Source organism: Rhinolophus sinicus, chromosome 2 (assembly GCF_057876585.1).
Source record: "Rhinolophus sinicus isolate RSI-liver-muscle chromosome 2, RSI-T2T, whole genome shotgun sequence".
In the NCBI taxonomy this organism is placed as follows: domain Eukaryota; kingdom Metazoa; phylum Chordata; class Mammalia; order Chiroptera; family Rhinolophidae; genus Rhinolophus; species Rhinolophus sinicus.
Window position 1 is genome coordinate 84,309,276 of NC_142502.1, and position 27,477 is coordinate 84,336,752.

At 39.1% G+C, this 27,477-nt stretch overlaps 1 protein-coding gene across 18 annotated transcripts in view; it reads left to right on the forward strand.

Annotated features, from left to right (window-relative positions):
* DST (dystonin) overlaps positions 1-27,477 on the forward strand; it is a 428,859-nt gene that overhangs the window by 48,954 nt on the left and 352,428 nt on the right. For 17 of the 18 annotated variants that reach the window (XM_019734620.3, XM_019734625.3, XM_019734626.3 and 14 more), the window contains exon 3: positions 2,313-2,513. In XM_019734620.3, coding sequence (XP_019590179.3) covers positions 2,313-2,513 — 201 coding nt within the window. Of the gene's footprint in view, positions 1-2,102; positions 2,206-2,312; positions 2,514-27,477 lie in introns of those variants that run through there. The other variant, XM_074333119.2, reaches the window with a different exon arrangement.

Sequence of the window (27,477 nt, forward strand, 5' to 3'; positions counted from 1 at the left end):
GATAACATGGATATATCTTGAGATTATCATGCTAAGTGAAATAAGTCAGACATAAAAAGTCGAGAACTATATGATTTCACTCATATGTGGGATATAAAACTGAAAACGAACAAACAAGAAAAGCACGCAAAAACTCTCAGACACAGACAACAGTTTAGTGGTTACTAGAGGGTAAAGGGGGAGGGCAGGAGGTAGAAGAGGTTGAAGGGGGTCAAATATATGGTAATGGAAGGAGGTTTGGCTTTGGGTGGTGAGCACACAATGCAATATATAGATTATGTGTTATATAGAGTTGTACACTTTAAACTTACTTAATTTTATTAACTAACGTCATCACAATAAATGTAATATAAATTTTTAAAAAAGGAGGGAGGAGAGAGAGAATGAGAGAGAAAGAGAGAATGAGAGAGAGAGAGAGAGAGAGAGAGAGAGGAAGAGAGAGAGTTGGGGAAGTGTTGTCCAGGAACCAGCATATTTAAAGAGCAGCCTGTGTGGTTGTTGGTTGTGAGGTATTTGGTCCTTAGTCTACTCTAGAACAGTTTTGCAATTGGCCCAGCTCTCTCTTCTTAATGTTTTTCAATGGCAGCTGCTATAGTAGCTCGTGGATTATGGGGTCATTTGGGATTATTTTGGGTTGACGAGGATCCAGCTGAGCTTTCACACAGGGGAGGGATGGGAACAGGCTATGTGTTTGGGGATGAGAAGAAAGCACCCAAACTGCGACCTTAGTTTTGCAAAATCCGTTTCCGTTTCCTCCTTGCTTATTTCTGCTGACCTCGGTGCTACTTTTGACTCTGTGGGTCACGCCTGACTTTTGTCTCCTTCATATCCTTCAGCCTGGTATTCAGGGCCTCCATACTCAGACTCCAGACCTTCTCCCATGTTCCTCAATGAGAATCCCTTATACACATTGATCTCTCAGTATCCCACAGAATCATGCTCAAGCCTTTTCTCATTGTGCTTCTACCCGTGAAATTCTTACTCTCCATTCTTTATGCCTTTTCTGCAATCTTTAAGGTTTTATACATCTTTTAAAATTCAGAAGCCCTCCGTGGAGCATTAACACTTCATCCCTTCTGCTTTCCCACCATACGTCATCTGTAGCTTGTACTCTCATTCTGGCACATCAAATAATTTTTCTTATTGCTACATTAATATTCTGTCCATCCATCTATCATTTTACTTATCCATTCATTCCTTGTGTTGTTTCCCTGGCCTGGACTATAAATTATACTCATTCTTCAAGTGCTCCCCCTCCTCCCTCCAACTAAGCCAAATATAGACTATTCTCAGCTTTGTTTATTGATTCCTTCTCTGAGATCTGTTAGCACAGTCTTCAACTGCCCACTTTAACCCTTAATTTCACATTCTAGTGTGTTCTTGAATTCTGCGTTAGACTTCTTTTTCTGCTGTCTGGTAAATTGGAGCTGCGTAAGACAGAGACTGTTTTATATAATACCTTGATATTTCCCCAAATCGTTCTCCCATTCCCCAATGTGTAATGTAGCCCAGTTGAACTTGTTTCTATTGTCTAGGAAGTTGTCCTTATACTCACCTTGCTCTAAAAGAGGAAGACAATTAATATTTTATTGAGCACCTGTATTTGCCAGCTACTGTGCTTAGAATTTTATGTATTATCTTATCTATAACTTAAAATCCATGTGAGTCAAATGTTATCCATTTCTTAGCTTAGAAAAGTTAAACTCATAAAAGTTTAATAAATGTGTAGCTATAATTAACAGATGATGACCAGACCCAGGCTCATCTCACCCAAAAACCCATACTCTTCACTCCACCATATTTTCTCCATTTAGTTTTAGAGCTTCACTTTATGGTATTTAGAATGATTCTTTGTATTCCTGCTTTCTTTCTTTTTTTTTTTTTTTTAAAGAGTCTGCTCTCAGGAACGTAGAGTGGTACTTTGTAATACTCAGGAATAACATTCAGTCCCACTCCCTGTACCCTGCTTCATGCCTAACTGGAAATACCCTTCTTCACAGGTAGTCGGATTTCTGTCGACTCAAGTAAAGCAATGTGCTCACCTGCTCTTTTTTGGGGGGGTGGGGGAAATGGTTCTAAGGGATTAAAAACATTTCCTAATTTGGAATAACTCTGGGCCCTGAAACACTGAGGTGTTTTTGAGAACGCTGGTGCGGAAATCTTGCTGGCATTTTGCACCTCCTTCTGTGTGCTCGCACTGGGAATGTAAGCTATCTCATTGAGCTTGGTGATGTTTGGGGCTCTTTGTATAACTAGCCCTAGAGAATTTCCAAACTAACTCAATACAAGTCTGGCTGTGTTTTCTGCTACAGGGATTCAGAGCAAGCCCTCGGCATATTAGAAGACGAGCTGCAGCAGCTGCGGCTGCCCGCCTGGAAGAAGCCAAGCCTGTGGTGGAGGTTCACCATCAGAGTGAGCAAGAAAGTTCAGTGAGGAAACGAAGAATCAAGAAAAACAGCCGAGTCCAGCCAGAATTTTATCACTCCGTTCAAAGTGCTGTGACCAGAAAGCCTGTAAGTAGAGAATTGACTTTTATAAGAATATTAAATATACTGTCAAATGGTGTTATCATTCTCTTCGTTTAAAAAAAATATCAGATCAATTTTCAATAATTAGGTTTTCCTGCTGTTAGTCCCAATCAGTGGCAGTATACTCATATGAGTGCGAGCAAGGAATGTGGTTTCACAGGTTTCACAGAAAGCGCTGAGCGCAATACCCTCTAGGTCCATCCATGTTATCACAAATGTAAGATTTCATTCTTTTTGATGGCTGAGTAATATTTCATTGTATACATGTACCACATCTTCTTTATCCAATCGTTTATTGATGGGCATTTCAATTGCTTCCATCAGACAGAGACAAATACCATATGTGGTATCTAAAGATCAAAATAAACAGAACAAATAAACAGAAACAGACTCAGATACAGAGAATAAACTGATGGTTGCTGGATGGGAGTGGGGTGGGGGGATGGGTGAGAAGGTGAAGGGATTAGAAAGTACAAATTGGTAGTCACAAAATAGTCATGGGGCTATAATGTACAGTATAGGGAATATAGTCAATAACATGGTAATAACCATGCAGAGTGCCAGGTGGGTACTAGACTAATTGGGGTGGGGATCACTTGGTAAATTATATAAATGTCTAACTGCTATGCTGTACACCTGAAACTAATATGAAAATAAAATTTAATGTTAACTATAATTGAAAAAAAAAAGATAGCGCTGGGCAGAGAGTTGTCAAAGAGGCCAGAGCTTGTCACTATCAGACATCGATTTAAAAACTGGTGAATTCTGAATCCCATTAGAGCTAGACTGAGGGTAGGGGCCAGCAGGCTGAGGCACGGTGATGATGAGATCAATGCTGGTGAGGACAGGTGACAGTAAAGCCAGTGTCAGGATGGGAGCAGCATGGGTGAAAGGTGGGCCTGGAGTCTGGTGTGGTAGCTGAACCCCTCCAGGGGGCTTTTGGGCGAGTGAGGTCTGTGCTGGCTTCTGCAGCCAGCCAGAGTGACTCTGTAAGCAGACTGGGCTTCATGCATGCGGCCTTTATATTGTTTCAAGGCCGCAGCGTTTTTCTTTTGTAACCAAGTACCCCGTGTCTCTGTTGGCTGCAGTGCTGACTTGTGAAATTCGGGGCTCCACGGGGAGCTGGGCTCCACCTCTTGCTCACCTCCTGAGTACATTGTTCTCTGTGCTCTGATTCTTGGTTGGGGTTTTGACACATGACTTTTGATGAAGGTTGTGACAGTTAAGGATTTGGGCTTAGAAAATGCCACTTTAAGGCTTTTAAAAAAACATTTCAGGACTGCAATAATTTTGCATTCCTTTAGCATTGAAAAAACGTTTGCCTATGGTTTGCTCCCATACTGTAGGGAGCCTATTTTTGTTGTTCCTCATGCCAACCTCGGGGAGCCATCAAGATTTGACTTGATAATAAGTCTTTGTAAATTATTAACACAGAACTGCCGTTCTGTGGGGTAAATGGATGGCAGGCGCAGGTGGAGCTTGCTATAAAGCCAGAAGTGTATCTGACTCAGGGAGCCGGCCAGCGACAATGGCAAGAAGCTAAATTCCTTTACAGAAAAGGAATTTTTATCTTTAACCAATTGTAAAATAAGTATACATTTAGAGATAAGAGTCTTCTGTTCATGATTTAGTAAAACAAAGGCTAAGTAAAATTTAATACTTATGTGGAGCAATATGAAATGGTAGGAAAATTTTCTCATTGTGGGGGCAGAGCCCCAGGGAGTAGTTTCCAGGCTCTCGGCCTCACATAGACAGGTGCTGGCTCAGGTAGTAAATGGCCAACTGTGATTGCATGGCCATCAGCTGTGGCTAGTTGGCCGTCAGCTGTAACCAGTGAGCCATTGGCCACAATATAACTGCTGTGGCTACGCTAGAGAGGGAGAGAGGAGAAGAAAAGAGAAGAATGGGGGCTAGCAAGAAGATGGCGGCTGGGCTGGCAAGTGTGGATGGCGGTTTGCGGACAGTGTGGATCCAGCCTCCAGTGAGAGTATAGTGCCGCCAGAGAGAATAAAGTGGTATGACTCCCCTACCTATGGCTCCATGGGTGTTCCTTTTTGGCCTCACCATATCCTGCGTTCCTGTATGGGGAGCGGGAGCAGAGACCCTGCAGGCCTTCCCGCACGACACTCATTCAACAAACATAAGCCTTTTTATACAGGAAATAAGGGATACACAGGTATATATCAATACCTAACAGTTATTGAGTGCTTACTGTCTGTCACGCAGGGAGTCACGCGGGGTTCCAGCTTCCGCTCCCCACATAAAAATGCAGGACATGGTGAGGCCAAAAAGGAACACCCACGGAACCATAGGTAGGGGAGTCATACCACTATATTCTTGCTGGTGGCTGTGTTGAAGACACAGGAAGCAAGAGCCACACTGTCTGCAACCCACCATCCTAACTGCAATCTGCGCTTGCCAGCCACCATCTTCTTGCTAGCCCCCATTTTCTTGCTAGCGTAGCCACAGCAGTTATATTAGTGGCCAATGGCTCACTGGTTACAGCTGACAGCCAACTAGCCACAGCTGATGGCCATCCAATCACAGTTGATGGCCCTTTACTACGTGAGCCAACACCTTTCCACGTGAGGCCAAGAGCCTGGAAATTGCCCTCCTGCCGCTGTCCCCACACTATCTAATAGGAATTATTTGATGTGACTCACTTAACAACCCTATGAGGTGGATATTGGTGATGAATCTGAGGCCCAGAGAGGGTAAATAACTTGCCTGAGTTTACCTAGTTGTTTGGGTTCAGAGTCTAGGATTTGGATCTAAGCAGCCTGCTTTTAGCACTTAAGCACTTACTTCTACAATCTGCTACCTTCTTATTGTACCTGGTCTCTAGGAACTCACAGTTGAGTCGATGGACAGACATGCAAACAAGTAAAATATAATGCATGTCTGTTATGCAAGTGCTATTGTAGAGTTATGCACAGGGCCCTGTGGAAGCATGTTGGAAGGCTAGAACTATTTACAGAGCAGCAGACACCTGGGATGAGTTCTGAAGACAAGGAATGTATCAGGTAGAAAGTGGAGGTAGGTATTTTTGATGAGACGTTATGTAGCAGAGCACAGAGGCGTGACAGGGTGTGATACTCAGGGGAGAGCTTAACATGGAGCTGGTAGCTGAGACTGGATGGGTCAGGAAGGGCCAGGTCATTAAAGGATTGTATATTATGCTAAATAGTTGGGTTTATCTTCTGTGATGGGGGTCTATTGAAGGTAGGGAATATAAGACACATTGGTTCTGTTGTTCAGAATCTAGCTAACTCTTTGCTTCTTCAAATCTTTCCATGAGGACCAGAATGAAGAAGTAAGTGATGATCACCAAAGTTTAGAAACCTTCAACCACCATTATTCTCTCCTGAGCTCTGTACATACTGCCAAGGCAATAGGATGTATTCCTTATGCCTCTGTGACTTTGAACTTGCTCTTCACCGTGCCTTGAATGCCTATCCTCACTCTTTGTTTGCCTGGTGAATTTCACTTCACCTCTGAAGACTGACTCATGATCAAGCAACTGTTCAGGAAACTCTTTTCAGATCCTTCCTATCAGAGTGAGGTTCCTTTCATTCTGATCCTCAGCACTTTATATAGATCTCCAATGCAGCAGTGACTCAAGTGAAAAAGGTCGGTGCCGTAGTAAGACAAGCATGGGTTCAAATCCTGCTCTGTGTACATGGCAGGAAACAGTTGACATACGAAGAGAGTTTAATAAAAGGAGTCTTTTCAGAGGTGTGGGAAGGGCTAAGGTACTTCACCAACCTTCACCTAACTGCTCCTAATCTGATGGGGCAGCAGAAGGCAGTGGTCTTACCAGACCCTGGTAAGAGGAGCTGGAACCATGGAAGACCCCTTCCCCAGGAGTTGTGGCTGTGAAGTGCAGCTACGACCGGAACCTGGTGAGTCAGCAAGGGAGCAGGTGGAGTAAATACATATTGCTGGTGCTTTCCATTCACTCAAACTAACTGGAAGCCAGAGGGCACAGGAGCTTGTGTGATGCAGGTGATAGAGATCAGCGTCCCCAAGACAGAGCAGGGCCGAGATGGGCAGAGTGTCTGAGAGTGGGTGAGGACAACGGAGAATAAAAAACATGTGTGGTAGTCTTTGCCAAGTTATTCAACCCTTTGAGACTCAGCTTTCTTCTTGTAAAGTGGTAATAGCTACTTCATTGAACTGTGAAGATGAACTGAGCTGATATATGGAAGTAGATGGCACGGTCACCTGATTAAACACTCAATAAATGGTAATTTATTCCTTTCCTTTCCTCCCCTAGACCTTGACTTCTTTGTGGGTCATACCATCTGGTCTAAAATAACTCCTGGCATATGGCATCTGGATGCATTTTATTGAGTAAATGAATGAATGCTATTTATCAATGACATATACTTATGCACTATAGGAATTCAGAGAATGGAGGTTTTTGTTTCTTAAACCCCCCAAATAGGATAGTCAAGGGATAACTGCTTCACAGAAGAGCTGGGATTGAGTTGGACTTTAAAATATGGGTAGGAACTGGACAGACAGCAGATGTTAGGTCTGAGACGTGGAGTAAGCAAAAGTACTGAGCACCGTTTGGCTGGATATGGGGATTTATATGAAAGAAGTACGAGACAGAGCTGGGAAAGAAATTGGGGCCGGAATACATTCCAGAATTATTCCACTGAATTTAAACTTCATTTCCTGTGATTCATGGAGACACTGGAAGATGTGAGTAGCATGATCAAAGCACGATTTTAGAACGATTAAATGTGAACAGGGTAAGTCAGAGGGGCGCTGATGGAGAATCTGAGGGTGGCCTTTGCCCTCTCTTCTTTAGAAGGATCAGTTGGAAAGGAGTGAGATTAGAGAGCAGGAAATAGCAGTGTAGGCTACTCTTGCTTAGGGCAATAAAAAGATTCAGGGGAGTGTGTTTTCAGGGCAGGTAAAGCTCACCTTCTCCATCAGTCTGCATCTCCTAGGGGTTGTGTTGGAGGCTGGATATTGTCAGAGTTGGTAGGTAGTGAGGAGGCCGTTGGCTCCTTGTCTCGCATGATTCCTGCTCAGCTTTCTGGAACCTATGGCCTCAGCTGACATTTGTTTTTATGTGGACTTCAGCTGAGGCCTTTTGTCCTCTTGTGGATTTGGTTAGGAAGTGCCAGCTAGAGCCACCCTATTCAACCTGTGCCTGAAGCCTGTGCCTTCTCTAACTCCACAGTTAGTTCTTATCTGTGGAGTTAAATCAGTTAAATCAGAAAATCAGTGTCGCACACACGTTGCCATGACGGCAACTCTGACTGTGGCTTGGCGTCAAAATAAATCAGCTGTGGTGACTCAGGATTATTTGAATAGTTTTATATGAAGAAATCCAGGCATTTCTAGTGGCAGTCTGAATAAGAAACAGGCCCATGAGTGAGCAAGACTGAAACAGGAAGCAACTGTGAAGAAGATGCGTCAGAAATGTGACAGTGCAGTTTTATCTCCTTTCAGGAGGCCTGTCCCCTGGACGAAGTGGGCCGCATGCCATGTGCAGTGTATTATACTTTAGCATCTTTGCAGCTCTAACTGATTTACCTCTTCTGAATTCCTAATTTATACTCAAATGTGTCTACAAGAATTTGTAATGGAGATCATAATATAAACTTAACAATACGCATGCTTTTTATTTCACTCCTTTGGAATGTTTCTAAGGATGCATCAGCTAAAAATTTACCCTGATTTTTTTCTTAGTAAATATGTCTTGGAACTTATACTATATATTAAGACACTGGAACACTCAGGAATTTTCAACCATCTTGTAGCAGAAAAGATAATTAGATCCAGATCTCCGTTTGTTCTTTAGCATTTTGGCATTACAAAGCATTTTTTTGTGTCTGAATCCTAGAGTTTTTAAACATCATCATCGTATTAAGAGCTCTCACATTTACTACATTGGTAGCTCATTGTATTCTGTTTTTTTCCCCCTCATTTCATCTTCCCAGCAATTCTCTGGGGTAGGTGCTCACTCTCCCGAGGAGGAGACTTGTCAAGGTCACACAGCTAGTGGATGATGGAACTAAGGTTTAAACCTCAGCACTCTGACTGGAGCAGTCTGAGAATGGAGAAATGCAAACCATCACATTTCTGGTGCTAGATGTTTAACCTAATCAACCCTCCTAACGTAGTTTAATGACTCTGAATTTCAGTTTTCCTACCTACATAGATGGTACATATAGGTGAAATCTTTGTGGTTTTTTTTTTTAACTATTACATCGATCAAAACCTATTTTTAAATGGTATTGAAAACCAGAGATAAACCCCAAACCCTTTTGCCATGCATTTTATCGATCCTTTCCTTTTGTGGCAGAGCACTTAAGAAGTAGCAAGTCTTTCCACCCTGTTGCCCACTCATGCCAACCTGTTCACGTATAACAACTCTCAGGCCCAAGAAGTATTTATGTATTTGGTATTGGGGGTGGGATAAGGGGAAATAAACATTTTAGAGTACTTGAAGACAATCAGACACACTGATTCTCTTCCTGTTACATTTTACTGATGCCAGTTTCTTTGCATACTACAACAGCATCGTGTACATTTTCTCATGACTTAGAATCTCAGTCTTTCTCAAGGAGGTGAAAGAATATCTGACTGAAAATTGCTAGCGCTCCTGTGTCATTGCCCAAGCTGCAGTTTGCTCCTTTTTCTGTCAAAACCTCAGCCCATGAGCTTCTGTCTTGTCACTCTGGGTGTCCCAGCACACGTTAAGTGAATTATTGAGCCTGATAATTTTGACTTAGGAATTGGAGGTTGGGACAGGCTTAGCACAGATGATTGTGGTCCTGTTCTCTGAGATGGGAACACTGAAGAAGATGCCGGTTTGGGGGCGGGATATCAGCTTTCCAATTTGGATATGTTAAGTCTGAAATATCTCTTAGATATGCTAGTGTCTGGATTTCATGGAAGACATGAGTCTGGGTTGGGAATAATTAGTACATAGATATTATCAAATCCATGACACTGGATGGGATGACCCAGGAAGAAGAGAGTTGAGAATTGAGCCTTGGATCCTCCAGTGTTGAGAGTTTGGGAAGAAAGGACTGAGGTTCCTTTATAACTTCCAACTCTTCCCTCAGAAGTACAGCTGCCTTATGCAGAGATGGGCCCAGGGCTCTTGACTTTCATTTAAGGATATTCATCTTAGGCCAAGAAAAGGCAACTCAGGTAGAAAGTAGAGAAAGTAGCAGAAAAGGATTTCCCAACATATTGATTACTCCTTCCCTTTCCTATTAAACCACAGTGTTTCTCCTATTAAACCACTTTTTTGATCATTCCCTTCTTTTCCTTCTCTATTTGCATTTTGTTTTCAAGTTTTGGGGAAATTCTCTGCTATTCTGATTGCAGATTAGATCACTGTAAGGCTGTGAGATATTTTGGAACATTGCATAGTTTTTATTTTTTTAAATTAACCAATAGGATTTCAGGTCATCTTTGTAGTTGGGAGCTTGCTGCAGTATAAGAGAAGACAACATATTCTTGATCTTGTTGAAAATATAGTAGGATGTTTCTCTGTTCCTTTCCTGCTTAGATTATTATAAGGTCTTCCTTTTCCTTTTCAAATATGTAGGACCAGACAGCTATATTTGCATAACCTCAGGACACTTCCCTTTCTGTGGAAAGCTTGACTATATAGCTCATAACTTACTTTGTTGTAATTAATGGGCAAATACAAAACTCCTAAAGGAAATGTTTGTTTCCTTTTCCTCTTTGGAATTCCAAGAGAGTGAACTGAGTTAATAAAGTCAAATTTCTTTTCTAACTGCCTCAAAAAGATTTTATTGAATTATGCCCATTCAGCTTACTGAGTCTTTCCTACCCATTGCTATGCCTCCTTTATGGACTCTGACAAAAGATTTCATTTATTATAAATTTGCTATCAATAGAGATAAGGATATTTGGTGCACAGGAGCATGAAAGGTAGGTGGACTATACTACGTGGGCAGTGCTAATATTGTTTAGTTTCTCAAACTGTTCGTGAAACCAAGATTGACTTGGTGAAGGGATTCATCTGCTCTGCTCGGAGAAATGTAAGCATCTGTTTCTAAATCCTGATCCTCTTCAAAGTCAGCATTTTGACTGCGTGCTATTCGTTTTGTCTTTCTTGTACTCAGGGTCATCCATAGTCTTAAAAACCTTAAATTCTTTAAGATCCAAGCAAAGGAAACTTAAAAATCTCATATGGGCATATAAACTTCATGGACAACTGTGGATCAAAGGACTGAAAACTGTGGATCAAAGGACTGAAAAGAAAGCCCTTCAAAGATGGTCTAGTTTATTACCTTACCTCTAACCAGAACAGTCTTTAAATTGTTCCAGAAAGATAGGGATAAATTCTTTTGTTTTAAAGGACATACTCATAGTTTCCCTTGGAATTCTGGTTGCTATTTAACAGCTATCTTTGCCTTGGATGACTTATTATTGATCTTTGCCCTAAATCCCATGGGTTACAATTTAAGACCATTTTCTGTTGTATCATTTGTGAAGGGGGTTAAGTTTAGCCCACCTGCTGCTCTGTTGCTATCAGTCTTTGTGAAATCAAAATGTTAAAGTTTGAGGGGATCTTTGAGTTTATCTGACTCAACTTTCTCTTAATGCTAGATTCTCCTTTTCTCCAACTGTAGTGATAAGCTCTCCCATTGTTAGATAGCTCTAATTAGTAGCAAGTTAATTCTACCTGTGAATCAAAAAGCTGTTTCTTTGCTAGGCTCTCTGGATCTTTTCACCTATATCTAATTCTCAGTTTTTCCAAATAACACCTTTGCTGCATTCTTCTAAACTATGTCCTGTGCGGCAAGAATCCATCTGATTTTTCTCAGTAATGCCCCTTTTTTTTTAGTTCTGAGATGAAGAATGTGGTTCAAGAATATCAAACTATGGAAATTGAATGTATCCAAACAGATTTTAGTTTGTGCCTTGGGAGAGGAGCCGTCAGTTCTAGAAATGACAGTAATGTTTCAGGAAAATTACTGCTTTGCAGTAGTACTTCATAGTTAAGTAGTACTTTTCGTATTTTTAAAAGCATACTCATATTCATTATCTCATGTAATCTGTACAACCAACTTGTGCATTGGTAGGGCATATATTATTAACCCAATTTGACAAAACTGAGTCTTAGAGAGTAAGTGACTGAGCCAAGGTCGTAAGTCTAGATGGAGGCAGACACCCATCACCCTTGTAGTTGGGAGAGCTCTAACTCAGATAACATATGGGAAATTGGGTGAGAAATTTCAGGGACGAGAATTTAGATTCCAGTAGACTGGAGGAATTATTCATGTTTCTCAATCTGAGCCATTCCCAGGGAGTAACTATCTATCTTTGAGAACCTGCTCACACACTGGCTACCCTAGAGTGCCAGTGCATTGGCAAATCCACTTTGGTCTAATACTATCTAGTCTATGCTATGGCCTCCACACATCCTGCTCAGTTACCAAATATAAAGTAGGTTATCACCTCTGATGCTGGGGAATATCACTGACTTATCAGCGTTGACCCCCTACTATGTGCAGAGCAGCATCACTAAGATGAATGAGGATCAGATACCTAATTTAATCTGGTGTTAAAATTAGGTTTAAGTACGCTCCTGTACTGTTACTAGGACTGTAAAATTGTCCAGCTGCTATGGAAAACAGTATGGCAGTTCTTCAAAAAATTCAAAATAGATTTACCATAAGATCTAGCAATCCCACTTCTGGATAGATACCCGAAACAATTGAAAGTAGCATCTTGAAGAAATATTTGTGTACCCATGGTCATAGTAACATTATTCACACTAAACCAAAGGGTAGAAACAACCCAAGTATCTATTGACGAATGAATGAATAAACAAAATGTTACATATGCATCCAATTGAATATTATTCAGCCTTAAAAAGGAAGGAACTTCTGACACATGCCACCACATGGATGAACCTTGAAGACATTATCCTAAGTGAAATAAGCCAGTCACAATAAAAATGAATACTGTATGCTTCTACTTCTCTGAGGTACCTAGAGTACCAAAATCATAGAGACAGAAGGTAGAATGGTGGTTGTCAGGGGTTGATGGAGGGGGGAGTGGGGAGTTGTTTAACGAGTGTAGAATTTTAGTTACACAAGATGAAAAGAGTAATGGAGATTGGTTGCACAACAATGTGAATATACTTAATACTACTGAACTGTACACTTGAAAAAGGTTAAGAGGATAAATTTTATGTTTTGTGTATTTTGCCACAATTAAAAAGAAATTGAGTTTAAACTTCAGGCAAGGAGGCAGAAGAACAATAAAGGTTCATAGAATAAGGGCCCAAATGATAAGAACATCAGAGAAGATATACATTTAGCTTATTTTAAATAAAATTACCATGAAGTATGGGAGGTACAAGGTAAACAAGAGACAATTAATTACAAGTAGCAAATGCTAAGAAAAGTAATTAATTACTTATTGGAGGACATGTCTTTATACACAGAGTGTAGTCATGACTGTGGATTGAATGACTATCAGATGGCAAGACATGTTATTTCATAGGAATGAAATGACTGTTGGTATCATTATTCTTATAAAAGAGAAACTACTAAGAATATAAACTGCTAAGAATGTTGAGGTTTTAAAGGCTATTGAATATGTATATTGTATTTGCGCATGAGTTAAAACATACTCTGGAATGAACAGTAGTGATCTAACACAACATAAACTTGCATATTAATTCAAAAGATTATATTATTTCATGATCACCTTATGTTCTTGGGTCAAAAAACTTCAGAAACTTTATTTAGCAAATACATATGTTGGTGTTGTTAGGCGTCAGAAGTTTTAGTGGGAGAGAGAAGAGGTGCAGGTATAAAATCAAAGAACTTAAGTAAACCCCTATAATCCTAAAATTGAATTGGAAATATCAGTTTGAACTCATAACAAATTTTTCCATTTCAAAAAAGTACTTCCTGGCTCTGTCCACTAAACAAGTCTAGAAACAATGACAAGTCCAGTAGTAATGCCCATATTACAGTAGCCTAGTGTCATTTCTAACTGAAATGAACTGGTTGGGTTCCTTATGCAGAGCCTGAGAGAGGTCATTCTTGTGAAACTGATTTATTGAGGGCAAGCTCTCAGGAGGAGAGTAAAGGAAGTGGGATAGGGTAGGAGGCAAAAATTAATAAGCAGAGATACAGGCTTGCTTGGAGACCACCTTTAGCCTGGTCCTACACTGGGCTCTGGTGCATGAATTGCACCAGAGTTAATCTCAACTTGCAGCAAGACTTTCCCCCTCCCTCCCCACCTCAGTTAATCATTGGCCTTGGGCTACTGAGGTGGGGGGTGTAGGAAGCTTGGTTTAGCCCAGGGGAGTTCCTTGAAGGGGGGGCAGCTGTGAGCCATTAGTGGTCAGCAGTCACAGCTGCTGGGAGGATACTGTTTGGGTGGAGAGGGTCCTGTTGGGGCACCTCAGCAGCCATCACAGACTCCTTGGAGAAATGGCTGATTCTGGATCTGCAACAAGAGATGGAGAAGGAGCCTAGTCCATCTTGTGAAACCAGAAAGCAAGGAAACATTGATTACTGTGGTTTTGTAAGAAGGATCAGGAGTAAACTTGGAGAGGTTCCTACTGCTCAGTCAATAAGAATAATGATCGCAGCGGATTGAAACTCATCAGTATATTTAAAATCCATGACTTTATGATTTTTTTTAAAAAAACACCTCATTGGTGACTTTGGGAGAATGCTAAACGAACCAACTCACTTTCTGAACAATGGTAAAGGGAAAGAATCAAGCATTACCCTGTCTTTGCTGTAAGAATTATTCTACTAGGTCATCAAATAGTTGCTGAGGAAGGAAGGAAGGAATGATGAGCTTAGAATGTCACCATTTTGCAAACCCTAATGAAATAATGAACCTACACAGTAATCATCAATCATCAACCCACAAAAGAGACAACCACACATTATGTGCCTCCTGATGAAAATACACAATACCACTTTAAGATGTATTCTTGCCAGAAACATTGAGCATCAGATCAAACTCCTAGTTCTAATTACAGATTTACACAAAATACAGAGGACAGAGGAATATGTTAAACAATATGTTGAAGATAACAGTTAGCAAAATCTGGACTGTGGGAAACTTTGGCACACTCAACAAACAAATTTCTTCGAAAAATAAATTGTAAGAAAAAAAAGTAAGTGGGATAATCTGTAGATTAAAAGGGATTTAGGAGATCAACCAACATATGCCTTGTTTGGATGAACAAACCAAATGTAAAAGAATAATTCTTGAGAAAATTGGGGACTGACTGGATATTTGATGATGTTAAGAATTTGTATTAATGTTTTAGATTGGTAATGGTATTGTGATCTTATTAAAAATAGTCTTTACCTTTTAGAGATATGTACTGAAATACTTAGTAATGGAATAATAATATCTCTGGGATTTGCTTCAAAATAATCCAGTGATGTGGAGGAGAAATGTGGGTAGGAATACAGTTCACACAGTACTGACCAAGATTTGGTGATTTTTGAAGCTGGGTGATAGTATTTCTTTATACTTTTCTATTGTTGTATAAGCTTGAAATTTTCCATAATGAAAGGTTTAAGACATTAAAAAAGGAAACACATCTGTTTTTTTGAAATTTACATTATCAGCACTTTGCTTCATCAAGTCCCTCTTCCGGCTTTTGTTTGCATAGGGTGAGCCGATTCTTTTTGTTAATAATATTTCCAGATATCAGATACTAACCATTAGAAAGTTTTTAGAAAGGCAGAAGAGGGCAATATTCCCATGGCAATTTTTTGATGCTTTTTATTTCTTTTAACAAAGGACTCTTTGCTTATTTCTCAGCTTCTTTTACTTAGAACATTTTGTAATACCATTTTGGCGAATGGTATAAAAATGTACTTTATTTAAAATTTAAACAGATGCTGTAAAACAGACAAATAATCATATAGGCATAGTCTTCCATTTTAATATCTAAAATTGGATTTTTCCCTAAAATTGCTATTTTTATTCTTTGTAGATTTATTGCTATGAAAATAGAATTATTATTGAAAAAAACTGACCCAAAAGGCAACATACCATCATATTGCTTATTGTTGTCTTGCTGAAACTCAATTGATACCTAGTCTTAACAATTTTTTTGATAGTAAGTAGAATTCTTCTATTCCAGTGTTACTTTATTCCAGAAAATTACACTTATATCTTCTCACAGAGCTCATGAAATTTTGATGATGGCTGAAATGCAAGCTATTGAATAGTTGCCTAATCGATTTGAGTTAATCTTTAATACTGACGTCACATCCCATTATGTGACTCTAATTCAGGAGATGGTTTTCCAGAGGTAGATTATTTACTTGCATTTTGCTGCTCATACTTCTACTTTTTCTTTTGCTAAATAGGCAAGTGAGTTGATGATTTATGCATTTCTAGCTCTGTTTAAAGCTTAAGAAAGCTTGAAACTATCATTAGTTTCAGGGTACTTTAAAATTATTTTAAAATTATTGTAAAATTTTATTTACCAATTAGCCCTATTAGAAACGGGAATCAGTAATTGAGAATGAATTATAATTTTGAGCTGCTTTGCCAAATGCGATATACATATGTGTGTGTGTGTGTGTGTGTGTCCATATATATATATATATATATATATATATATATATATATATATATATCAGTTTACTTTCACTAAAATTAGATAGCTGGGTATGGATCTTTAAGAAGCAATGGGGTCCTTACAGGATGTGTGCTGTCATGCTATTATTTTTTATAACTTACAGCTGCAGAAAAATAATTATTTTTAAATAGCCAGAATAAGTGTTGAAAATGAGCTCCTTTTTCTTAGCTGTCAGAGCAACTATTTCCCTTGATTATAATCAGTTGTGACATATCGCTTTCAGCCTTTTCCTTCTGTATTCCAAGAAAGTTAAACATTACTGAGCATAAACCTTTTTCCAAAGAGTTCAGAACATCAAAAATTATACGTTCAACCTGAGCATATACTTTAAAGTGGACTTCCATGTGCTCCTTCAGCTCTTAGGAGTTTTAAAGAAGAGATGTCAGAAAAGTCATTAGCCAAGATTCTTGGCAAATTTTTCCATCTTTTGTTGTTGTTGTTGTTTGTTTGTTTTTGTCTCTGTGAAACAGAAGATTAGCCTCCCATTTAATACAGTGTGAATTAGAGTTAGTCAGATTTGATTTCTTCAACTGATGACAAATTATAGAGATTTATGATGTTTCACCAATAAAGAAAAACCATTTGGATTAAATAACTAATTATTGATCTACTTTTGAGTTGTGTTATTGTCTCTTCTCAGTAGTACAAGTCTGAGAATGGTTGGAGAGGTTTAGAATTCTGTGGCCTGCTCCTAAAAACCTGAATGGTTCCTTTCTAATTATAAAAATAAACTGTTGGTCTGAAGATGGAAGGTGAAGTGGGAAGATGAGTCAGTTGGATGTCAGGTATTGTCTGATTCTTTTGGCAATTACTTACTGTATGCTTACATTCTTAGTTATTTTTACTGGTTCTTTTTATTTTCCTAGGTATATATAACTTTGAGTAAGAGAGTATTTTATATTGCTAGGCACTGTAGAAGTATTTCATTAGTTGATATTTAAAAATATCTCTTTTCCTAATTGTAGAACTAGATAAGTTGAAAAACAAAACAGTACTGCTTTCTTAGAAATATGCTAAAACTGTTTTTCCAGAATCATTTCTTATTGTAGTTCTGTCTCTTGTTCTGACGTTAATGAGAAGAATCATGTCACCGTAGAAGAAAGAGACTGTGCTTTGTGTTCTAAATTTCAGCCCTAGGGAATTATGGGATTTCAATAAATTTTAATAATAAATCTCTGGTCTACTTTTTTTTTTTTCTTTTCTGAATAGTTATTGCTTAGCCATCATGGAGTAAGGTAAAGTTGTAAGTTGAGAAATCAGAGTGAAGAGGAGTGGAGAAAAAGAGAATTATAGGCTCAGGTATTGTGGCAAACTGAAAAGTTAGATTGTATTTTATATCCAGAACTACTTTTCTTGATACTCTTTTGAAAGTTATCTATTCATCATGGGAACAGAAATGAGAAATTTTTTTATGTTGTAGGCTACAAGAACACCTGTATTATTAATGGGCTCGGCCCAGTTTTATTTTGCTTGAGCCGAGATTTAAACCTTTCAGTAAACATAAGCAGTATGATAGAGTGACTAAGTGTATATTCTGGAGCCACGCAGCCTGTGTAAGCGCAAATTTGGCCTTTAGCACTTATTACGTAGCTCAGTGCCTTTGGGCACTGTGAGTTTTTCAGCTTCACTGTGGCTCAGATACCTCAATTATAGAATGGGGGGTCATAATTTCACAGTGTTATTGTGAAGACATCTTTGTATAGTACTCACAACAGTACTTGGCATATAGTGAATGCTATATCTGTTTACTATTATTACTTATCAGCAACCTAGGTATGGGCTAGAGTTCTGGATATACTGGAGATATGGAGGTAAATAACATAAGGTCTCCGGTCTCAGGAATCTTCTAGTCTGTCTTGTGGAAGTGGATAAACAGACGGTCACAATGTAGTGATAGAGGGTGTTCTAAGGGAATATTACAGTCTCTTATCTCAAAATAGGAAGCTCAGAGAAGGCTTCCTGGAAGAAGGGGTGGCTGAACTGAGTATTGAAGGATTATTGAAGAAAGAGGGAAGAGCCTTCCAGGCAGAGGGAGCAGGAGGTCCTAAAGGAGCTAGAAGTAGTTCCTAATGAAGCTGGTACAGAATATGAGGCTGGTGATGGGTACGGTCACAAAGGGCCCTGTTTGCCATACCAGAGTTTGGACTTTATCTTTTGGCATTGTGGGGCCCTGAAGGATAGTGAGTAAGTGAGGGTTGGGATGAGAAGTCCAGTTTAGAAAGATTAGTCTAGTGCCAGTGTAGCAATTCAATTGGAAGGGTAGAAGGGTAGAGCCAGGGAGACTTATGCTTTGGTTCAAGTAAGAAATGATTAGGGCCTGAATTAAGATCGTAAGATAAGGTAGGTGAAAAGAGAGGAATTAATTTGAGAGCTATAAAGAATTAGAATAAGTATAGTTTGGTAACAGATAATATGTAGGGTGAGGAAAAGGAGAAATCATATATATTTATATATATTTTTTTAATTGATTTTTAATTTTTTGGCTTCTACCTTTAGCTAATGGGTAGATTCTAGAGTCTTTCACTAAAATGGGAATAAAACAAGATAAGAGGAAATGGGTGTGGTGTAGGGGAGGGGGAAAATATGTCGGATTTTGTATGTGTTGATTTTGAAGTGTCTGTGAGACATCTAAGGAGTGATGTCTAGAAAGCAGTTGGGTATTAGAATATGGAATTCACAGGAAAAGACAAAGCTGGAAAGATAGATTTGGTAGTCATCAGCACATAGAATGTTGTTAAAGCTGTGAGAGTGAATTAAACTAGTCAGGGAGACCCTGCAGAGTGAGAAAGGAAGAATGAGATCCCAGATAATATGCTGAGATTCCAGATAATAATATCTGAGGGTAAATGGTGGGAGAGAAAGCCATCAGGATGGAAGAAGCAGAATAAGCAATCAGAGAGGAAATCCAAGGGAGAATGGTGTCACGGAAGGTGAGGTATGGGGATGGGTAAATCTGGAAAGTCTTCTACACCTCTATACCCCAACCCCACACCCACACCCCTGGTTCCAGAATGCCAGCATCCAGGCTTATGCTTCCTATGCAAGAGATCAGAAGAGCCTTCTCTGAAGAAATTGAACCACCGAAGAAGACAAAGATATGTATTAGGAAAAAGCCAACGGCCATCTAATCATCTGGTAGTGAATCTCACAAGTTGACAAACTTCATCCAATCATTCTCTGGTGAAGACCACTTGTTGGACAAGCCTAAATCATGTTTCCAGAGTTTCCAGTGAACTTTTTAGTATCTCAATCATGAATGTGAATGGATGGCTAACCTTCACCAGTTACTGAAGAAAGCCTCCAACATAAAGGAGAGAGAACAGAAAACCCCAGACTAACAAAGAGAAAAGAAGAGGAACTCAGAGGAAGTAGACAATGTAGGGAGATGAAAAAAATTCTTACCAAAATGTTAAGAGAAACTATTGCATCTGTTAAACTGTAATTTTCAAAAAATTAAAAGCTTGACCCTTTTGTACATATAAAATGAGCATGTGTTAAAGATTTTATTTAACTCATTAATTAATGGGAGATCCTCTTAGATAATAAGATCAATTCAAAGGAGAATCTGAAGGACATATGTATTCAGTTAAGAATGCAGAAATGAATTTGCTGATAGATATAAAACAGGTGAATATCCCATAGGGGAATAATATGCATTATTGGGGTTGTCACTTTTGTTGGGTGGAAATTAAACCAATTAGATCAATTAAACCAATTAGATCACTGGACAAAATTCATTTGCATTGCTATGGACAAAAATCTTATGTTTTATTACAAGTTAACTTTACTCTTACAGTGTTGTAAAATAGCCTAAGCCCTGTGGTTTTCAAGGTATGGTTCCTATTCTAGCAGAATCAAAATGGCCTGGGAACTTGTGCTTTGTTCTGATCTAGTGAATCAGAAATTTTGAGAGTGGACCGTAGCCATCTGTGTTTTAACAAGCCCTCCAGGTGATGCTGATTGATACCTGAGAAAGTGGGACAACCACTGACTTAGTAGGAAGACGAAGGTGCCCATCCCAGTGGAATCGGAAAACCATTAGAGAGTTCATGCAATAGTGCTCAGCTCTCCATTGAAAGAACACCTAATAGTCTGTTTTGCCCATTTCCAAGTCCTGGGCAGTTTTTCTTGACACATCTGTGAATCAGAAACAATATGGAATTAAAAAAATAATAAGGAACAAAGAATAAAACAGAAATTTTAGAAATTAAAGATGGTAGCAACCCCCTCCCTTCCTCCAAAGTTTATGGTTGAGGAAATTTTTCAGAAAATGGATAAAGAGACAATTGGAAAGGAAAGATAAGAACATTATAGAATGAATCCAGGAGTTCCCACAGCTGGAAAAAAGAGAGAAGAGAGAAATGGTGAGGAAGAGTTATCAAAGAAATAAAACAACAACAAGTTCTCAGAACTGAGGGATATGAGTCTTTAGATTGAAAAGACCTAATAAGTCCTTAATGCGATGGCTAAAAAAAAGACCTTTCCCAAGGCACATTATTATGTAATTATAGGACACTCGGGATAATAAGATGATCCTAGAAGCTTAGAGGGGGTGGGTAAGGAAAGGGAGGAAAGGGAAAGGAGAGAAAGGTGGAGGAAAGAAGGAGGAAGAAAAAAAAAAACAAGTAAAAAGAATGACTTAAAATGGGTGCATTCAACTCAGTAGAGTTGATGTAAACAAAGTCACAAATGATCATAAAAAGGTCATTGGATTTAAGAACAATACTGGAAGCTTTAAGACAATGTAGCATTGCCCTTGAAATTCTGAGGGAAAATGATTTCTAACCCAGAATGTTATACCCAAGCTGTCAATAAAGTGTGAGGATAAACATTTTCGTATTTGCAGGGACTCACAAAATTTATCTCAAGGGAACCCTTTCTCACTCGATTAATAAAAGATGTGTTCTCTCAAATGATATACTAAAATGAGAAAGAGAAAGACATGGGACCCGAGAAACTGGAGATCTAACCCAGGAAAGAGATGAAGACAATCTGTAGGATGACAATGGATGGTCCCAACATCATATCTGTTCAGCAGACTTAGGAAGATGCCAGTTGCGATGGGAGCAGGAGGATGGAGGACTTCAGGAGAGATTCCTCTAGGAATAAAAATGGAACAAATGTGACCAAATGGAAAATTTGCATTGAGTTTCACAAAGCTGTTGGTGTCAGAGATTAAAATAAGAAAATAGAAATAAGCAATTATTATTTCTCATAAAAGTGAAAGTTTGAGTAAGGAAGAAAATGTAATTATGATATAATACTTGACTGAGCACTGAATAATATTAACATGGCATTAATCATGAAATCACTGAATATGGATTTAAGCAAAAGTTATGCAAGAAAGGTATAATCTTTGTCTACAATAATAGGAACTCAATTGATAAATTAATGGATCTAGGGATATCTCTATTATATAGAACTATATAATAGAACTATATTATACAGAACTATAAAGATCAGTGTCATAAGAACCAATTAGTTGAAAGTGGTTGCATCTGGGAAGAGGGGGAAGAGAGCCAGAGGCCATGAGTTTTATGCGTAATCTGTTTATTGATTAGGGTGCAAAGAGAAATCAAATTTATTTTTATTCACCAATCTCCATGTAACTCACTTTCTGCTCCTAAGGAAAAACTCAAGACAGGTCCCACAGCTTTTCTAGTCACTCTTCGATAATGGAAAAGTCCTTGGGTTGCTTACAAGCCTCAAATAGTTTTAGCCTAGTCTAGTAATAACATAACTCTGGTCTGGTCTTGTGTATTATCAAAACTCCATATTCAAAATTAACATTTTTTCTCTTTCCTGAACTTGAGTCAATTTCAGGCTGAAGTGCCAAAGGCCATGGTTGGCTTCTTCCCTTTTCCTTCCTTGTTTTCTCCTTTGCCCTCCAGTTGTTGCCTCTGACTGCTCTAGAATTGGTTCAAGGAGAAGAGGGGATCAGGGGACAAAGGCCTGGTTTGCACAGCCCAGACAGCTATGATCCAGCATCAGTGCCCTCTGCATGTATTGCAGTTTCCTTTGTGTGGGAAAAGTGTTTCGTTTGCTTGTGTATTCCTGCCTTTCCCCTGAACTTCTGATGTTTCGCCCCCTCTATTTGGTGCCATCTTCCATCCACAAAATCCTCTTGGAAAAGATCCCTTTTACTAGAAGTCTAAGTTAGCTCCCTCTCTCTTGGAACCCATATCAGGTCCCCAAACACATGTGCCTTTGTTGCCCAATTCTGGGCAACCCTTTTACTCCAGCCTCAGTCTTCACCTTTAGATTCTCATAGTGAGAGTGGTATTCCAGGCATATGTTCCCTAATCTCCGGTGAGAAGTCTTTCAAGAGGTCTCTTTGAAAGCCTCTTCTTTGGTTTAAGGTACAGGGTAAGCACCCCAACCCCTCTTCCAGGCGAAAATGCTCTAGGCCTCAGTAGCTTTCTCCAAAGCAATGTTTCTCTTTCTGGTTTCATCGACCTCTCTTGGGATGGGTGATGGGTTTTTGTTTCTCTAATCGGTACTGTAGTCATTTAACACGGCCTTCATAGATTGTCTAGCACAGTTCCTTTTGCACATTTGTGGGTAGGACTTTTAAAAACAATTTCTAATCCATTGAAGATCTACACATGGTTCTTTGGTGACTGGTCTTCAGCTGATGTCACAGGTGACTCACCACATGAGTTCAGCAAGCACCTGAAATGGTCTGTTTATTTAATAAGGTGAATCTACTGGCTGGTTGCATTTTCAGTCGATGTCAAATTATTCTAAAAGTTTCTAAGTCCTCTCAATTTCTGCATTTACCTTGTAGAAAACTATAGGTCTCAGACTGGCAACAGTCCATGGGCATATTTTGAGGTATACTGTTCTAGCATTTTCCTGTAGGATTGGCGGATAGTGGCACTTATTGTATTATTCCTGGCTTTTGGGTCATCAGCTAAAACAGACTAAAAAAGTTCTAATTTAATATCCTTGTGGGGACAGAGCCCCAGAGAGCAGTTTCCAGGCTCTCGGCCTCACATGGAAAGGTGCTGGCTAGGGTAGTAGAATTTCCATCAGCTGTGACTAGTTGGCCATCAGCTGTTACTGGTTAGCCATTAGCTACTGATATAACCACCGTGACTAAACTAGCAAGCGTGGATTGTGGATTGCAGATGGCAGAGAGGCGGATTGCAGTTAGCAAGTGAGGTTGGTTGGCAGAGAAGCAAGCAGAAGGTTGCGGATCATGTGGCTCCTGCTTCCTGTGTCTCCAACCCAGCCGCCAGAGAGACTATAGTGGTATGACTCCCCTATCTATGGCTTCGTGGGTGTTCCCTTTTGGCCTCACCATATCCTGTGTTCTTAAGTGGGGAGCAGAACCAGAGACCTCTGCATGACACCCTGCATGACAATGGAGGTTGTTAAATAGGTGCATTGCTGAGAGCCCAGTTGATGTTAGATTCTTTTACATTTGTCAAGGGATCAAACTACCTGGCTGAAGGATGTTTTCAATGCAGGTATCAGCAATTTAGGATTAGGAGTTAAGGTGAATGTTTCAGCTGATTCAAGATGGAGGATGGAATTGGTAGCTTTAGAGAAAGTGGCTGGGATATTGATATCAAGTGAATGCTTGAAATGATGCATCATGGGACCAGATAGGGAAGAACAGGACATCACAAGGCCAGTAATGGATCCGACCAGGAACAAAGAGGATTGGAGGGCCGATGAGCTTGAAAAGGAGTGAGAGAATTGGAGAACCAGAAATTTGAAGTCATTGTTGTTGTATTACAATGAGAGGTTTCAGAGTTGGCTCAGTTCCAGGTGATGTCATCATCCAGAGAGGAGCCATGGGGCAGAAGAGGAGAGAAGGGGAAGATTATTTGAGTTCAGGAGGTTAGGAACCTTTGTGCTGTAAGTGTTGGAGGCTTATCTAACTGATGTGAAAATCTTCCCAGGTGATGGCAGCACTCAAAGTGGAGAAAAAGCGGTGAGTCAGATGCCCAAGTTCTCAGTGAATGAGGGTGTGTGGCCAGAGGTCAAACAATTCACAGAGGGGAAGAGTGGTGTTGGATAATGACTTTGGACTTCAGAGGGGGACAGGCTTTTGATGGGCTACATGGAAGAAGGAGCAACTTCTGCTCGAGCAGTGTAGTGGTGCAGAGAGCAAGCAATAAATAAGGTAAGACAAGCAGTGAAGGTGGCATTTTCTGTGAGGAAGTACAGCTTGTTGACAGTGAAATGAAGGTTCCACAGGACACCTAGGAAAAGTTGGCCGTAAGGGCAGTGGTGGAGGAGGTACAGATAGCAGGAGAATGATAGATAGTCTTTGAGAGGAGAATTGCCCGTGGGGCTTGAATTTGGGTCAGTAGCCAGGATGGCAGGGATGAGCCATGCGGTGGGTGATTTTACCTGCACTGAGATTCCAGCAGTTCTGGGGATGGATCTCAGGGAAGCCACAGGCATCCTCTGCCACCCAAACCAGTAGCCTTTGCTTCTGGCCAGGTTGTGTGTCCAGTAGACACTGCTTAGAGTGTGAGTTCTCCAAAGGCCTTTTGGATTGACTGAGACCTAAATGTATTATTGATTCCAAAATAAGAACTTTGGTACTTGAACTTTAAAAATGATCTTAATTAAATGACTATAAAGCATATTATTTCAACTAGACAGTTGCAATTCAACTTTTATATAATTGTATATAAATGCAATTTAAAATTACAAACATGTTTTAAAGTTTATTGAAATGATAGAGCCCTTTCAACCATGTGATGGAAAAATGTACGTGTCTGCTCATATGTCTGATGATACGGATAGAGCCTGTACATGCGTGCCTCGGACCCTGTAAACATCTCAGAACATCTCTGGCTTTGGTTCCAAATAGAACCTCAGTGAGGAATTGTTCAGAAAGTGTTAGTGTGCAGTCGAAAATTGCGTGAGGAAAAGATAACCAGGCCTCCAATTTGACCCTCTCCAGGTGACTGGGAAGGGGATCCACTAATACTCTGAGGGATCTTCTCTAGTTTTCACATTTGCCTTTGGTGATTTCGAGGCATAATTTTAATACTTCTTCACAATTTCTTAAATATCACATGTTTTGAAGTAGATGATGGGAAGGACTAAAAGGGATAGGTATTTAGGCTCATGTAAGAAAAATATACTATTTGGAGTTTTAAGATTAGATTTAAACTGGAGCAATAACTTCATTTCTCTGAGCCATCGTTTTCTTTGAGGTAGAATGGGATTAATAGCCATATATATATATATAAAATAGGATTTTTGCAGGGATTAAATGAGATATTTTGACAAGGTTTTTTGAGCTATAAAATGCTCCACAAATGTGGTTATGACTGACAGGGGTTTTAGGTGGTATGATGGTGATAAAGATGGATGAAAAGAAAGTAAGATGGCTGATTCATGACACACTCTCATCACTGGCTCATGCAGGCCAGGTGTTATTAATTAATGAATTAATCTGATAAGTACCCACAACCTCCCATTCAAAACAAAAGCTAGGACCTTAGCAGTCACCTGTGTCTAAACACATGATCGCTCCATTCCAGCCACCTGACTCTCCCTACTCAACGTAACCATAATTCTGAAACACCTTATCATTCTAGTTTCCCTTTTCACAGAGTTTATTACATCTCTGTGTATTCCTATGAAGTTTATATTTTAAATTTTTAGTTTTTAACTTACACTGTTTTTCAAAATATTTGCATCACTTATAGTTCTATCAGCTGTGTGAGCAAGCATGGAGCCATGTTCTTGTAGGCACCTAGTAATGTTAGACCTCCATTTTTTTTTTTTTCACCAATTGTATATATAGTATGTTATCTCATTGTAGGTTTGATATACTTTACTCTGATCACTAATGATGCCAAACATCTTTTCATATGTTAATTAGCTATATGTGCTTCTATTCTTGCAAAATGTCTGTCCATTTCAGTTGCCCTTTTCCTAATTTGGTTGGTTGTGCTTTTCTTATTGATTTGTAGTTCTTTATGTATTTGTATTCACTGGGTTTTAATTTAAGTTATGATATTTTTCATTGGTTATTTTTGATAATCTTTTGTCCCTAACTCCTACTTTTGATGCCTTTTCCCCTTTCTTTAAACATATAAAGTATGTTTATTTTATGTTTAATATCTGATAATAATTAATATACATGAAGTATTTTGTCTATGGGCTTGTGTCTGTTTGTTGTTTCTGTAGTTCCACCTGTGGGGCCTTGTTTCATTATGTTTTGAACTTTTTTTAAAAAAAAAGAGTTATAATTGATGTACAACATTATATTAGTTTCAGGTGTACAACATGATGCTTTGATATTTGTATGTTTTGTGAAATGAGCACCACAATAAGTTCAGTTAACATCGTCACCATACATAGTTATAGAATTTTTTTTCTTGTGATGAGAACTTTTTTTAAATAAATTTTATTGGGGAATATTGGGGGAATAGTGTGTTTTTCCAGGGCCCATCAGCTCCAAGTCATTGTCCTTCAATCTAGTTGTGTAGGACACAGCTCTCTGGCCCATGTGGGAATTGAACCGGCAATTCCGGTTCAAGTTGTTCAGAGCTCGTGCTCTAACCATCCGGCCGCCCCGAGAACTTTTTTTCAGCCTTTTTTTTTTTTTAATTTCAGGTGTGCAAAACAACATAATGATTAGACATTTACACCCTTCACAAAGTGGTAATTCCCCCAAGTCTATTACTTCTCTGATATCATACATAGCTATTACAATACCATTGACTATATTCCCTATGCTGTACTTTACATCCCGAAATATATATATATTTATATATATATGATATATATATATCATATATATAATTATAGTTGACATTCAATATTATTTTATATTAGTTCAGGTGTACAGCACAGTGGTTAGGCATTTATATAATCTATGAAGTGATCTCCACCCCAGTACCCATCTTACACCCTACATAATTTTTACAACATTATTGATTATATTCCACATACTGTAATTCACATTCTCATGACTATTTTGTGACTACCAATTTGTACTTCCTAATCCCTTCACCTTTCTCACCCATCTGCCAACCCCCCTCCCATCTAGCAACCATCAATTTGTTTTCTGTATTGTTTTGAGAACTTTTAAGATTTACTCTTAGCAACTTTCAAATATGCAATGGAGTATGATTAACTATAGTCGCTATGTTGTGCATCACATCTCTATGACTTATTTTATAACTGGAAGTTTATATCTTTTGACTCCCTTTACCCATTTCGCTCATCCCTTTACCCTTGTTTTGCAACTTTTTATCATGATCTTTTGTTTGCTGGAACTTTGTAGTAATTTTTGAGGCTTGGATTAAAGGTACATTTCTC